The sequence below is a fragment of the Toxotes jaculatrix genome, chromosome 1, assembly GCF_017976425.1.
Source record: "Toxotes jaculatrix isolate fToxJac2 chromosome 1, fToxJac2.pri, whole genome shotgun sequence".
In the NCBI taxonomy this organism is placed as follows: Eukaryota; Metazoa; Chordata; class Actinopteri; family Toxotidae; genus Toxotes; species Toxotes jaculatrix.
This window is the reverse complement of record NC_054394.1, coordinates 6,371,925-6,386,850: the sequence shown is the minus strand read 5'-3', so window position 1 is coordinate 6,386,850 and position 14,926 is coordinate 6,371,925. Positions and strand designations below refer to the sequence as shown.

General features: G+C 42.5%; 5 protein-coding genes across 5 annotated transcripts; all 5 read right to left on the bottom strand.

Moving 5' to 3' along the window:
- Positions 1–607: 607 nt before the first annotated feature.
- On the bottom strand, positions 608–1,390 carry LOC121178917 (high choriolytic enzyme 1-like). Its single transcript, XM_041033413.1, has one exon. It carries the CDS (start codon positions 1,388–1,390, stop codon positions 608–610), a length of 783 nt encoding a protein of 260 aa, XP_040889347.1.
- A 2,176-nt stretch (positions 1,391–3,566) lies between these two features.
- On the bottom strand, positions 3,567–4,349 carry LOC121178997 (high choriolytic enzyme 1-like). The gene has a single exon (XM_041033552.1). The coding sequence runs from the start codon at positions 4,347–4,349 to the stop codon at positions 3,567–3,569; it is 783 nt and encodes a 260-aa protein (XP_040889486.1).
- Positions 4,350–7,210: 2,861 nt separating this feature from the next.
- Positions 7,211–7,993, bottom strand: LOC121178931 (high choriolytic enzyme 1-like). Its single transcript, XM_041033440.1, has one exon. The coding sequence runs from the start codon at positions 7,991–7,993 to the stop codon at positions 7,211–7,213; it is 783 nt and encodes a 260-aa protein (XP_040889374.1).
- Positions 7,994–10,169: 2,176 nt separating this feature from the next.
- On the bottom strand, positions 10,170–10,952 carry LOC121178887 (high choriolytic enzyme 1-like). The gene has a single exon (XM_041033358.1). The coding sequence runs from the start codon at positions 10,950–10,952 to the stop codon at positions 10,170–10,172; it is 783 nt and encodes a 260-aa protein (XP_040889292.1).
- A 2,164-nt stretch (positions 10,953–13,116) lies between these two features.
- LOC121178892 (high choriolytic enzyme 1-like) lies at positions 13,117–13,899 on the bottom strand. The gene has a single exon (XM_041033372.1). The coding sequence runs from the start codon at positions 13,897–13,899 to the stop codon at positions 13,117–13,119; it is 783 nt and encodes a 260-aa protein (XP_040889306.1).
- Positions 13,900–14,926: the final 1,027 nt, after the last annotated feature.

Sequence of the window (14,926 nt, the reverse complement as noted above, 5' to 3'; positions counted from 1 at the left end):
TTTTAACAGTCATTTAACTGTATGAAATATCTCCGAAATGTTTAGGTATAGTAAATATACAGTGCGTGTCACATCCTGTAATTTTATTACGGTCGTGAAAAATTCATTGTCAAAGCTAATGTGTCTAAAATAGAAGTGTGCTTTAAACTGACCTATGTTTTTGCATCTGACGATTATGTTCCCAAAAACATAATCCTGGCTCTGGGGTTGTTAAAACTTGCATTTAGCACAAAATGATTGCATGTTTGTGCTAATTTCTGAATATTTAAAATTGTTGCAGGTATGAACACTGATAGATAAAAATAAATAAATAAATAATGAAACCACATCAGTCATGTTGCTTTATCTTTATTACACACTATTGAGTCACACTGGAGCCCCTGTATTCTGTTTTCTTGCCATTTGAAAGACTGAGGTAAAGGGACTGTAATCTTTACCATTGGTTCCATAGATTATGGCAGCTTTAAATTAATTACAGGAAAACAGAAAGACAGAAAAGTGTGAATATTGTTAGCATTAATATCTAATACTTGTAATGCATTTTCATTAATTACTGAAAACTTGGAAGAAAAGTGTGAATTTGTTGCATGTGGCATCAGCGTTGTTGTTAGCAGCCATAAAGCATGTTGATCCTCATGATGTCCCAGTAGGACATGCCCTCCCTCTGGCCAATCTGGACGTTGGGGTCAGGGATGGGGGTGATGGAGTCCATCCCGTACTGGATGGAGAAGGCTGTTCTTCCGTAGTGCATGATGGAGGAGTAGTCGTACGGGGTGTTGAGGTTGTTGGTGTTCTGCTTGTAGAAGTTGTAGGCCATCTGCGGGTCGATGTTCTCCCAGTTGATCCTGACGTAGTAGTCGCGGTCGCTCCTGGTCTGCTCGTGCTGGAAGCCCAGAGCGTGGTTGATCTCGTGCTGGATGATGCCGTGGTAGAGGCAGCCCTGCCTGTTGAGAGAGAGCACCTGTCCGCCTCCCTCTCTGCCCAGAGAGGAGAAACATCCGGCTCTGTTCTCGATGCTGATGTAGTCGTACTCGTTCTGACGGGGGACGAAGCGGATGCAGGTACTGCTGTGGAAGGACTGCATGGCGTATTCGATCGTCTGCCTCTCCCAGCTGGTGAACTCACTGCTCATAGTGAAGGGGATCATCACCAAGCCGTTGGAGGCTTTCCTCCACAGGCAGCTCTGGGACCAGCACATCATGGCATTTCTGGTTCTGGGAGCAAGCAGGTCTCCTTCCAGCAGGATCTCATTGGTGGCGTTGTTAGAGGTCAGGATCCTGGTGGTGATGTCGACAGTGTCTGGGACTTGTTTGCTTCCTTCCTCCTGGAGAGGATGAGCCTGAGAGAGGCCAAGCAGGAGCAGCAGCAGCAGGCTGGCAGAGGGACTCATCTTCAGGGTCAGTGGAGGCTGTGGAGCTGCTGTGGAGAGACTCCTTGACGCTTGATGTTTGACTCAGTGCAGTCCAGGGTCTTTATACTCTGCTCTACAGGTGTGTCTGCAGGAGGATTATGGGCTGGGGTCCACACTGCTAGGCCTAAATAAACCTCTGAAGGGAGGACTCCACAGACAAACCTACTGTTTCAACATGGTTTGTTATGTCTGATCATTAGATGGATGAACACAGCTTTAAGAGGTGGGATATTTTTTTTAAGCTGAACACTTTATACGCTCTTCAACCAATAACACTTGAAATTGACACAAATAATGATGAACTTCATTATTCTTCTTATCAGAATCATAAAGGTCCATAAATGTGATCATAATGGTACAAAAAATGGTGCTCTTTATAAGAGCAGTTCTTGGCTCACAATCCTCAGATTCAGACTTTTCCTTTTAAATCAGAGTAATCCAAGTGATTGCTGTCTGTATGGTGTGAAAATAAACTGCTAGTAGCCAAATCAGAAGGAATTTTCATGATAAGGCTAAAAACACAGAGGTGTGGTTGGTTTTATTTAAATTAAATAATCAGACAGCTCGCCCCAGATTATGCTTCTCACATATTATCATTATATTTAGAGCAAAGCAAAGTTTCCAAAAGGTAAATATCCAGCGATCTTTGAACAAGACTAAGAGTCTACAGCTGTGCCAGCAGCCCTGTGAGGCTCTACTCAGCCACAGTGATGCTTCAAGCTAAATGCTAATGTCAGATTGCTAACACCTTCACAATGACAATGCTGATGATCACCAGGTATAATGTGTATAAAGCTAACATTTGCTAATTAGCAATGAACTCAAAATAAAGTTGAGGCTGATGGGAATCTCTATAGTTTTGGAGATTTTTGGTCATAAGACAAAGTATTGGACTAATTAGAGTTTTGACCTGATTGTGGCATTGGATGAAAAGTTAAGGCATCATCAAAGTCGTTTAGATTCATCCTATGGGAACCAAGAGTGTTTCAACAAAAGTTTTATAGAATCCATTGTGTAGATGTTGACATATTTCACAGGATAAGGGAAAACTTTGACCTGCAGGTGGTGTTGCAGCAAAGGTCAGAGGATCACTGAAGTCATTATGATCCCTCCTCTTGGGACCATGAATGTGTGTATAACATTCCATGGCAATCAATCCAGTTTCTGTTGAGATATTTTAGTCTGGACTGAAGCAGCTGGCTGACCAACCAAATGACAGCCAAACATTGTCATCCCTGGAGCTGTTCTGCAAGTCTGACTAAAAAGCCCAGAAGGTCATTTAACAACACTGTTTTTCTGAATGTATTTCCAGAGATGTCATAGAGTCTTCTCAGAATCTGGATGAAAAAGCTCTTCTGTTTGCTACAAATAAAAAGATCTTTGGGTTTTTATTGTTATGAATTTATTTATTTTGAGAAATCAGAGGCTCTGCTGTTTGATTCAAATGGATTGGTTGTACATGAAATACACCTACTGGTGCCAATACTCAGTGGGATTCATCCTCACTGACTTGATCAGTTTTCTCCAGATTTGTTATTCAGTGCAGGGTAAAGTTTGACTTTTTGTACTCAGGTGTAATTTTTTTTGCCTCATCATTCAGTGCTGAAGACTGCAACCTATGTGACTTGACAGTAGATGAAATTATGATGAGCTGAAGTTAGGGACCGTCAGAAAAGTGCATGTTCAAGAGAGCTTATTGGAATTTGTCATTATCTTTCTTTTGTTCATGGACACTTCAAACCAACTCTATTTTCATCACAGTTTCAGACACATACGGCATATAGCAAGGGAAGTTTTGCGTTATTCCCCCAATTGAATAGTCAGTTACTAGCCAGGATTCATGGAGCTATGCACACACTGCTCAGTGATTGCATGTTTGTGCTTATGTGTCAGTGTGTAAAATCGTTGAAAGTGTACGCGTATGGATAAAAAAAATATCGAAACCACATCAGTCATGTTGCTTTATCTTTATTACAGGCATTTCAGTCACACTGGAGCCCCTGTATTCTGTTTTCTTGCCATTTGAAAGACTGAGGTAAAGGGACTGTAATCTTTACCATTGGTTCCATAGATTATAGCAGCTTTAAATTAATTACAGGAAAACAAAGAAACAGAAAAAAGTGTGAATTTGTTGCATGTGGCATCAGCGTTGTTGTTAGCAGCCATAGAGCATGTTGATCCTCATGATGTCCCAGTAGGACATGCCCTCCCTCTGGCCGATCTGGACATTGGGGTCGGGGATGGGGGTGATGGAGTCCATCCCGTACTGGATGGAGAAGGCTGTTCTTCCATAGTGCATGATGGAGGAGTAGTCGTAGGGGGTGTTGAGGTTGTTGGTGTTCTGCTTGTAGAAGTTGTAGGCCATCTGCGGGTCGATGTTCTCCCAGTTGATCCTGACGTAGTAGTCACGGTCGCTCCTGGTCTGCTCGTGCTGGAAGCCCAGAGCATGGTTGATCTCGTGCTGGATGATGCCGTGGTAGAGGCAGCCCTGCCTGTTGAGAGAGAGCACCTGTCTGCCTCCCTCTCTGCCCAGAGAGGAGAAACATCCAGCTCTGTTCTCGATGCTGATGTAGTCGTACTCGTTCTGACGGGGGACGAAACGGATGCAGGTACTGCTGTGGAAGGACTGCATGGCGTATTCGATCGTCTGCCTCTCCCAGCTGGTGAACTCACTGCTCATGGTGAAGGGGATCATCACCAAGCCGTTGGAGGCTTTCCTCCACAGGCAGCTCTGGGACCAGCACATCATGGCATTTCTGGTTCTGGGAGCAAGCAGGTCTCCTTCCAGCAGGATCTCATTGGTGGCATTGTTAGAGGTCAGGATCCTGGTGGTGATGTCGACAGTGTCTGGGACTTGTTTGCTTCCTTCCTCCTGGAGAGGATGAGCCTGAGAGAGGCCAAGCAGGAGCAGCAGTAGCAGGCTGGCAGAGGGACTCATCTTCAGGGTCAGTGGAGGCTGTGGAGCTGTTGTGGAGAGACTCCTTGAAGCTTGATGTTTGACTCAGTGCAGTCCAGGGTCTTTATACTCTGCTCTACAGGTGTGTCTGCAGGAGGATTATGGGCTGGGGTCCACACTGCTAGGCCTAAATAAACCTCTGAAGGGAGGACTCCACAGACAAACCTACTGTTTCAACATGGTTTGTTATGTCTGATCATTAGATGGATGAACACGGCTTTAAGAGGTGGGATATATTTTTTTTAAGCTGAACACTTTATATGCTCTTCAACCAATAACACTTGAAATTGACACAAATAATGATGAACTTCATTATTCTTCTTATCAGAATCATAAAGGTCCATAAATGTGATCATACTGGTACAAAAAATGGTGCTCTTTATAAGAGCAGTTCTTGGCTCACAATCCTCAGATTCAGACTTCTCGTTTGATATCAGAGTAATCCAAGTGATTGCTGTATGTATGGTGTGAAAATAAACTGCTAGTAGCCAAATCAGAAGGACTTTTCATGATATTTGCCAAATAGGAAACAATATAGTGGCTAAAAACACCTAGGTGTGGTTGGTTTCATGTGAATTAAATAATCAGACAGCTCGTCCCAGATTATGCTTCTCACATATTATCATTATATTTAGAGCAAAGCAAAGTTTCCAAAAGGTAAGCGATCTTTGAACAAGACTAAGAGTCTACAGCTGTGCCAGCAGCCCTGTGAGGCTCTACTCAGTCACAGTGATGCTTCAAGCTAGGCACTGGATGAAAAGTTAAGGCACCATCAAAGTCGTTTGGATTCATCCTATGGGAACCAAGAGTGTTTCAACAAAAGATTTATCCAATCCATTGTGTAGATGTTGACATATTTCACAGAGTAAGGGAAAACTTTGACCTGCAGGTGGTGTTACAGCAAAGGTCAGGGGATCACTAAAGTCATTATGATCCCTCCTCTTGGGACCATGAATGTGTGTATAAAATTCCATGGCAATCAATCCAGTTTCTTTTGAGATATTTTAGTCTGGACTGAAGCAGCTGGCTGACCAACCAAATGACAGACCAACATTGCCATTCCTGGAGCCGTTCTGCAAGTCTGACTAAAAAGCCCAGAAGGTCATTTGTGACTTATATGTATGTAGAGTATATTTAATTAATTTCTGATAACTTTAATTTTTAAATTGTTTTGGCAATATTGGAGTTGGAGATTGTTATAATATAAATATTGTTAAAATAAAACATGGCTGTTTGTGCAAAAAGGTGGAGGTGGGGGTGGGGGTCTCTCTCCAAGGGAGTAATTCAATGTAGAACCACCACTGACCACAACACAAACGCAAAAGCCGGAACACAAACGGAAAAGCCACAACACAAATACAAAAACCTCAAAAAAAAAAAAAAAAAAAAAAAAGTTGTTACCTTCTGGATACGAAGTGTAAGAGGAGGAGAAGTAAGTGAAACCGTCTTCAGATACTTATAATTAAGCTTCATAGTAGTCCAAAGTTAGACGGCAGAGTACATAAATATTAAAATATTAATTATTAGCATTGTTCATTTGTGACAATCACATAATGACAGCAACAATTGTAAGTTTCTGAAGAAGGTTTCACTTACTTCTTCTCCTCTTCTACTTCGTAGCCAGAAAGTAAAGTGTGACTTAACTTCCATTGTGAGGCTTTTGCATTTGTGTTGCGACGTTTGCATTTGCGTGGCCTTTCTCTGCCACCGTAGTATACAGTATAAAGAGCTTTATTTCCAACATGGTACACCTCAGTCATACTACAGTAACAGCTATCTGTAATGTATCCACAGTTTCTAATTTTACCCATCTGGATTCTTATAATTGTGATTTTTGTAGCTGCATTTACCACTTTGCCTCATTCATGGCCTGTAATGTGCCTACTTGTAATTTGGATATTTCCTCAATGGCAAGTTGCTGATGTGGATTCAAGATGTTTTCTAGTTACACTTAAAGAACTGTTGAAAAAATGAAGGGCAGAGATCACTGTTAAACATATAATACAAAACATCTAAAGACGTCACTTCATGGTAGAGTCCATTAAAAGGTCCTGTTCATTTAGCCTGGACATGTTACACTATCAGAGAGCCTTGTTCTTACACTGATCTGACCTTTGGACAACTATGTGTGTTTCACCCATTAGAGAAATTGTAATAACTTGCGTGTTTTCCAGAGTTGCAAACAAAACCTTTAGCTACAGATCATCTGGGACCAGTGCTGTAGCCCAGTGCTCCTTTTTAACAGTCATTTAACTGTATGAAATATCTCCGAAATGTTTAGGTATAGTAAATATACAGTGCGTGTCACATCCTGTAATTTTATTACGGTCGTGAAAAATTCATTGTCAAAGCTAATGTGTCTAAAATAGAAGTGTGCTTTAAACTGACCTATGTTTTTGCATCTGACGATTATGTTCCCAAAAACATAATCCTGGCTCTGGGGTTGTTAAAACTTGCATTTAGCACAAAATGATTGCATGTTTGTGCTAATTTCTGAATATTTAAAATTGTTGCAGGTATGAACACTGATAGATAAAAATAAATAAATAAATAATGAAACCACATCAGTCATGTTGCTTTATCTTTATTACACACTATTGAGTCACACTGGAGCCCCTGTATTCTGTTTTCTTGCCATTTGAAAGACTGAGGTAAAGGGACTGTAATCTTTACCATTGGTTCCATAGATTATGGCAGCTTTAAATTAATTACAGGAAAACAGAAAGACAGAAAAGTGTGAATATTGTTAGCATTAATATCTAATACTTGTAATGCATTTTCATTAATTACTGAAAACTTGGAAGAAAAGTGTGAATTTGTTGCATGTGGCATCAGCGTTGTTGTTAGCAGCCATAAAGCATGTTGATCCTCATGATGTCCCAGTAGGACATGCCCTCCCTCTGGCCAATCTGGACGTTGGGGTCAGGGATGGGGGTGATGGAGTCCATCCCGTACTGGATGGAGAAGGCTGTTCTTCCGTAGTGCATGATGGAGGAGTAGTCGTACGGGGTGTTGAGGTTGTTGGTGTTCTGCTTGTAGAAGTTGTAGGCCATCTGCGGGTCGATGTTCTCCCAGTTGATCCTGACGTAGTAGTCGCGGTCGCTCCTGGTCTGCTCGTGCTGGAAGCCCAGAGCGTGGTTGATCTCGTGCTGGATGATGCCGTGGTAGAGGCAGCCCTGCCTGTTGAGAGAGAGCACCTGTCCGCCTCCCTCTCTGCCCAGAGAGGAGAAACATCCGGCTCTGTTCTCGATGCTGATGTAGTCGTACTCGTTCTGACGGGGGACGAAGCGGATGCAGGTACTGCTGTGGAAGGACTGCATGGCGTATTCGATCGTCTGCCTCTCCCAGCTGGTGAACTCACTGCTCATAGTGAAGGGGATCATCACCAAGCCGTTGGAGGCTTTCCTCCACAGGCAGCTCTGGGACCAGCACATCATGGCATTTCTGGTTCTGGGAGCAAGCAGGTCTCCTTCCAGCAGGATCTCATTGGTGGCGTTGTTAGAGGTCAGGATCCTGGTGGTGATGTCGACAGTGTCTGGGACTTGTTTGCTTCCTTCCTCCTGGAGAGGATGAGCCTGAGAGAGGCCAAGCAGGAGCAGCAGCAGCAGGCTGGCAGAGGGACTCATCTTCAGGGTCAGTGGAGGCTGTGGAGCTGCTGTGGAGAGACTCCTTGACGCTTGATGTTTGACTCAGTGCAGTCCAGGGTCTTTATACTCTGCTCTACAGGTGTGTCTGCAGGAGGATTATGGGCTGGGGTCCACACTGCTAGGCCTAAATAAACCTCTGAAGGGAGGACTCCACAGACAAACCTACTGTTTCAACATGGTTTGTTATGTCTGATCATTAGATGGATGAACACAGCTTTAAGAGGTGGGATATTTTTTTTAAGCTGAACACTTTATACGCTCTTCAACCAATAACACTTGAAATTGACACAAATAATGATGAACTTCATTATTCTTCTTATCAGAATCATAAAGGTCCATAAATGTGATCATAATGGTACAAAAAATGGTGCTCTTTATAAGAGCAGTTCTTGGCTCACAATCCTCAGATTCAGACTTTTCCTTTTAAATCAGAGTAATCCAAGTGATTGCTGTCTGTATGGTGTGAAAATAAACTGCTAGTAGCCAAATCAGAAGGAATTTTCATGATAAGGCTAAAAACACAGAGGTGTGGTTGGTTTTATTTAAATTAAATAATCAGACAGCTCGCCCCAGATTATGCTTCTCACATATTATCATTATATTTAGAGCAAAGCAAAGTTTCCAAAAGGTAAATATCCAGCGATCTTTGAACAAGACTAAGAGTCTACAGCTGTGCCAGCAGCCCTGTGAGGCTCTACTCAGCCACAGTGATGCTTCAAGCTAAATGCTAATGTCAGATTGCTAACACCTTCACAATGACAATGCTGATGATCACCAGGTATAATGTGTATAAAGCTAACATTTGCTAATTAGCAATGAACTCAAAATAAAGTTGAGGCTGATGGGAATCTCTATAGTTTTGGAGATTTTTGGTCATAAGACAAAGTATTGGACTAATTAGAGTTTTGACCTGATTGTGGCATTGGATGAAAAGTTAAGGCATCATCAAAGTCGTTTAGATTCATCCTATGGGAACCAAGAGTGTTTCAACAAAAGTTTTATAGAATCCATTGTGTAGATGTTGACATATTTCACAGGATAAGGGAAAACTTTGACCTGCAGGTGGTGTTGCAGCAAAGGTCAGAGGATCACTGAAGTCATTATGATCCCTCCTCTTGGGACCATGAATGTGTGTATAACATTCCATGGCAATCAATCCAGTTTCTGTTGAGATATTTTAGTCTGGACTGAAGCAGCTGGCTGACCAACCAAATGACAGCCAAACATTGTCATCCCTGGAGCTGTTCTGCAAGTCTGACTAAAAAGCCCAGAAGGTCATTTAACAACACTGTTTTTCTGAATGTATTTCCAGAGATGTCATAGAGTCTTCTCAGAATCTGGATGAAAAAGCTCTTCTGTTTGCTACAAATAAAAAGATCTTTGGGTTTTTATTGTTATGAATTTATTTATTTTGAGAAATCAGAGGCTCTGCTGTTTGATTCAAATGGATTGGTTGTACATGAAATACACCTACTGGTGCCAATACTCAGTGGGATTCATCCTCACTGACTTGATCAGTTTTCTCCAGATTTGTTATTCAGTGCAGGGTAAAGTTTGACTTTTTGTACTCAGGTGTAATTTTTTTTGCCTCATCATTCAGTGCTGAAGACTGCAACCTATGTGACTTGACAGTAGATGAAATTATGATGAGCTGAAGTTAGGGACCGTCAGAAAAGTGCATGTTCAAGAGAGCTTATTGGAATTTGTCATTATCTTTCTTTTGTTCATGGACACTTCAAACCAACTCTATTTTCATCACAGTTTCAGACACATACGGCATATAGCAAGGGAAGTTTTGCGTTATTCCCCCAATTGAATAGTCAGTTACTAGCCAGGATTCATGGAGCTATGCACACACTGCTCAGTGATTGCATGTTTGTGCTTATGTGTCAGTGTGTAAAATCGTTGAAAGTGTACGCGTATGGATAAAAAAAATATCGAAACCACATCAGTCATGTTGCTTTATCTTTATTACAGGCATTTCAGTCACACTGGAGCCCCTGTATTCTGTTTTCTTGCCATTTGAAAGACTGAGGTAAAGGGACTGTAATCTTTACCATTGGTTCCATAGATTATAGCAGCTTTAAATTAATTACAGGAAAACAAAGAAACAGAAAAAAGTGTGAATTTGTTGCATGTGGCATCAGCGTTGTTGTTAGCAGCCATAGAGCATGTTGATCCTCATGATGTCCCAGTAGGACATGCCCTCCCTCTGGCCGATCTGGACATTGGGGTCGGGGATGGGGGTGATGGAGTCCATCCCGTACTGGATGGAGAAGGCTGTTCTTCCATAGTGCATGATGGAGGAGTAGTCGTAGGGGGTGTTGAGGTTGTTGGTGTTCTGCTTGTAGAAGTTGTAGGCCATCTGCGGGTCGATGTTCTCCCAGTTGATCCTGACGTAGTAGTCACGGTCGCTCCTGGTCTGCTCGTGCTGGAAGCCCAGAGCATGGTTGATCTCGTGCTGGATGATGCCGTGGTAGAGGCAGCCCTGCCTGTTGAGAGAGAGCACCTGTCCGCCTCCCTCTCTGCCCAGAGAGGAGAAACATCCAGCTCTGTTCTCGATGCTGATGTAGTCGTACTCATTCTGACGTGGGACGAAACGGATGCAGGTACTGCTGTGGAAGGACTGCATGGCGTATTCGATCGTCTGCCTCTCCCAGCTGGTGAACTCACTGCTCATGGTGAAGGGGATCATCACCAAGCCGTTGGAGGCTTTCCTCCACAGGCAGCTCTGGGACCAGCACATCATGGCATTTCTGGTTCTGGGAGCAAGCAGGTCTCCTTCCAGCAGGATCTCATTGGTGGCATTGTTAGAGGTCAGGATCCTGGTGGTGATGTCGACAGTGTCTGGGACTTGTTTGCTTCCTTCCTCCTGGAGAGGATGAGCCTGAGAGAGGCCAAGCAGGAGCAGCAGCAGCAGGCTGGCAGAGGGACTCATCTTCAGGGTCAGTGGAGGCTGTGGAGAGACTCCTTGAAGCTTGATGTTTGACTCAGTGCAGTCCAGGGTCTTTATACTCTGTTCTACAGGTGTGTCTGCAGGAGGATTATGGGCTGGGGTCCACACTGCTAGGCCTAAATAAACCTCTGAAGGGAGGACTCCACAGACAAACCTACTGTTTCAACATGGTTTGTTATGTCTGATCATTAGATGGATGAACACAGCTTTAAGAGGTGGGATATTTTTTAAAGCTGAACACTTTATACGCTCTTCAACCAATAACACATGAAATTGACACAAATAATAATGAACTTCATTATTCTTCTTATCAGAATCATAAAGGTCCATAAATGTGATCATAATGGTACAAAAAATGGTGCTCTTTATAAGAGCAGTTCTTGGCTCACAATCCTCAGATTCAGACTTTTCCTTTTAAATCAGAGTAATCCAAGTGATTGCTGTCTGTATGGTGTGAAAATAAACTGCTAGTAGCCAAATCAGAAGGAATTTTCATGATAAGGCTAAAAACACAGAGGTGTGGTTGGTTTTATTTAAATTAAATAATCAGACAGCTCGCCCCAGATTATGCTTCTCATATATTATCATTATATTTAGAGCAAAGCAAAGTTTCCAAAAGGTAAATATCCAGCAATCTTTGAACAAGACTAAGAGTCTACAGCTGTGCCAGCAGCCCTGTGAGGCTCTACTCAGCCACAGTGATGCTTCAAGCTAAATGCTAATGTCAGATTGCTAACACCTTCACAATGACAATGCTGATGATCACCAGGTATAATGTGTATAAAGCTAACATTTGCTAATTAGCAATGAACTCAAAATAAAGTTGAGGCTGATGGGAATCTCTATAGTTTTGGAGATTTTTGGTCATAAGACAAAGTATTGGACTAATTAGAGTTTTGACCTGATTGTGGCATTGGATGAAAAGTTAAGGCATCATCAAAGTCGTTTGGATTCATCCTATGGGAACCAAGAGTGTTTCAACAAAAGTTTTATAGAATCCATTGTGTAGATGTTGACATATTTCACAGGATAAGGGAAAACTTTGACCTGCAGGTGGTGTTGCAGCAAAGGTCAGAGGATCACTAAAGTCATTATGATCCCTCCTCTTGGGACCATGAATGTGTGTATAACATTCCATGGCAATCAATCCAGTTTCTGTTGAGATATTTTAGTCTGGACTGAAGCAGCTGGCTGACCAACCAAATGACAGCCAAACATTGTCATCCCTGGAGCTGTTCTGCAAGTCTGACTAAAAAGCCCAGAAGGTCATTTAACAACACTGTTTTTCTGAATGTATTTCCAGAGATGTCATAGAGTCTTCTCAGAATCTGGATGAAAAAGCTCTTCTGTTTGCTACAAATAAAAAGATCTTTGGGTTTTTATTGTTATGAATTTATTTATTTTGAGAAATCAGAGGCTCTGCTGTTTGATTCAAATGGATTGGTTGTACATGAAATACACCTACTGGTGCCAATACTCAGTGGGATTCATCCTCACTGACTTGATCAGTTTTCTCCAGATTTGTTATTCAGTGCAGGGTAAAGTTTGACTTTTTGTACTCAGGTGTAATTTTTTTTGCCTCATCATTCAGTGCTGAAGACTGCAACCTATGTGACTTGACAGTAGATGAAATTATGATGAGCTGAAGTTAGGGACCGTCAGAAAAGTGCATGTTCAAGAGAGCTTATTGGAATTTGTCATTATCTTTCTTTTGTTCATGGACACTTCAAACCAACTCTATTTTCATCACAGTTTCAGACACATACGGCATATAGCAAGGGAAGTTTTGCGTTATTCCCCCAATTGAATAGTCAGTTACTAGCCAGGATTCATGGAGCTATGCACACACTGCTCAGTGATTGCATGTTTGTGCTTATGTGTCAGTGTGTAAAATCGTTGAAAGTGTACGCGTATGGATAAAAAAAATATCGAAACCACATCAGTCATGTTGCTTTATCTTTATTACAGGCATTTCAGTCACACTGGAGCCCCTGTATTCTGTTTTCTTGCCATTTGAAAGACTGAGGTAAAGGGACTGTAATCTTTACCATTGGTTCCATAGATTATAGCAGCTTTAAATTAATTACAGGAAAACAAAGAAACAGAAAAAAGTGTGAATTTGTTGCATGTGGCATCAGCGTTGTTGTTAGCAGCCATAGAGCATGTTGATCCTCATGATGTCCCAGTAGGACATGCCCTCCCTCTGGCCGATCTGGACATTGGGGTCGGGGATGGGGGTGATGGAGTCCATCCCGTACTGGATGGAGAAGGCTGTTCTTCCATAGTGCATGATGGAGGAGTAGTCGTAGGGGGTGTTGAGGTTGTTGGTGTTCTGCTTGTAGAAGTTGTAGGCCATCTGCGGGTCGATGTTCTCCCAGTTGATCCTGACGTAGTAGTCACGGTCGCTCCTGGTCTGCTCGTGCTGGAAGCCCAGAGCATGGTTGATCTCGTGCTGGATGATGCCGTGGTAGAGGCAGCCCTGCCTGTTGAGAGAGAGCACCTGTCCGCCTCCCTCTCTGCCCAGAGAGGAGAAACATCCAGCTCTGTTCTCGATGCTGATGTAGTCGTACTCATTCTGACGTGGGACGAAACGGATGCAGGTACTGCTGTGGAAGGACTGCATGGCGTATTCGATCGTCTGCCTCTCCCAGCTGGTGAACTCACTGCTCATGGTGAAGGGGATCATCACCAAGCCGTTGGAGGCTTTCCTCCACAGGCAGCTCTGGGACCAGCACATCATGGCATTTCTGGTTCTGGGAGCAAGCAGGTCTCCTTCCAGCAGGATCTCATTGGTGGCATTGTTAGAGGTCAGGATCCTGGTGGTGATGTCGACAGTGTCTGGGACTTGTTTGCTTCCTTCCTCCTGGAGAGGATGAGCCTGAGAGAGGCCAAGCAGGAGCAGCAGCAGCAGGCTGGCAGAGGGACTCATCTTCAGGGTCAGTGGAGGCTGTGGAGAGACTCCTTGAAGCTTGATGTTTGACTCAGTGCAGTCCAGGGTCTTTATACTCTGTTCTACAGGTGTGTCTGCAGGAGGATTATGGGCTGGGGTCCACACTGCTAGGCCTAAATAAACCTCTGAAGGGAGGACTCCACAGACAAACCTACTGTTTCAACATGGTTTGTTATGTCTGATCATTAGATGGATGAACACAGCTTTAAGAGGTGGGATATTTTTTAAAGCTGAACACTTTATACGCTCTTCAACCAATAACACATGAAATTGACACAAATAATAATGAACTTCATTATTCTTCTTATCAGAATCATAAAGGTCCATAAATGTGATCATAATGGTACAAAAAATGGTGCTCTTTATAAGAGCAGTTCTTGGCTCACAATCCTCAGATTCAGACTTTTCCTTTTAAATCAGAGTAATCCAAGTGATTGCTGTCTGTATGGTGTGAAAATAAACTGCTAGTAGCCAAATCAGAAGGAATTTTCATGATAAGGCTAAAAACACAGAGGTGTGGTTGGTTTTATTTAAATTAAATAATCAGACAGCTCGCCCCAGATTATGCTTCTCACATATTATCATTATATTTAGAGCAAAGCAAAGTTTCCAAAAGGTAAATATCCAGCAATCTTTGAACAAGACTAAGAGTCTACAGCTGTGCCAGCAGCCCTGTGAGGCTCTACTCAGCCACAGTGATGCTTCAAGCTAAATGCTAATGTCAGATTGCTAACACCTTCACAATGACAATGCTGATGATCACCAGGTATAATGTGTATAAAGCTAACATTTGCTAATTAGCAATGAACTCAAAATAAAGTTGAGGCTGATGGGAATCTCTATAGTTTTGGAGATTTTTGGTCATAAGACAAAGTATTGGACTAATTAGAGTTTTGACCTGATTGTGGCATTGGATGAAAAGTTAAGGCATCATCAAAGTCGTTTGGATTCATCCTATGGGAACCAAGAGTGTTTCAACAAAAGTTTTATAGAATCCATTGTGTAG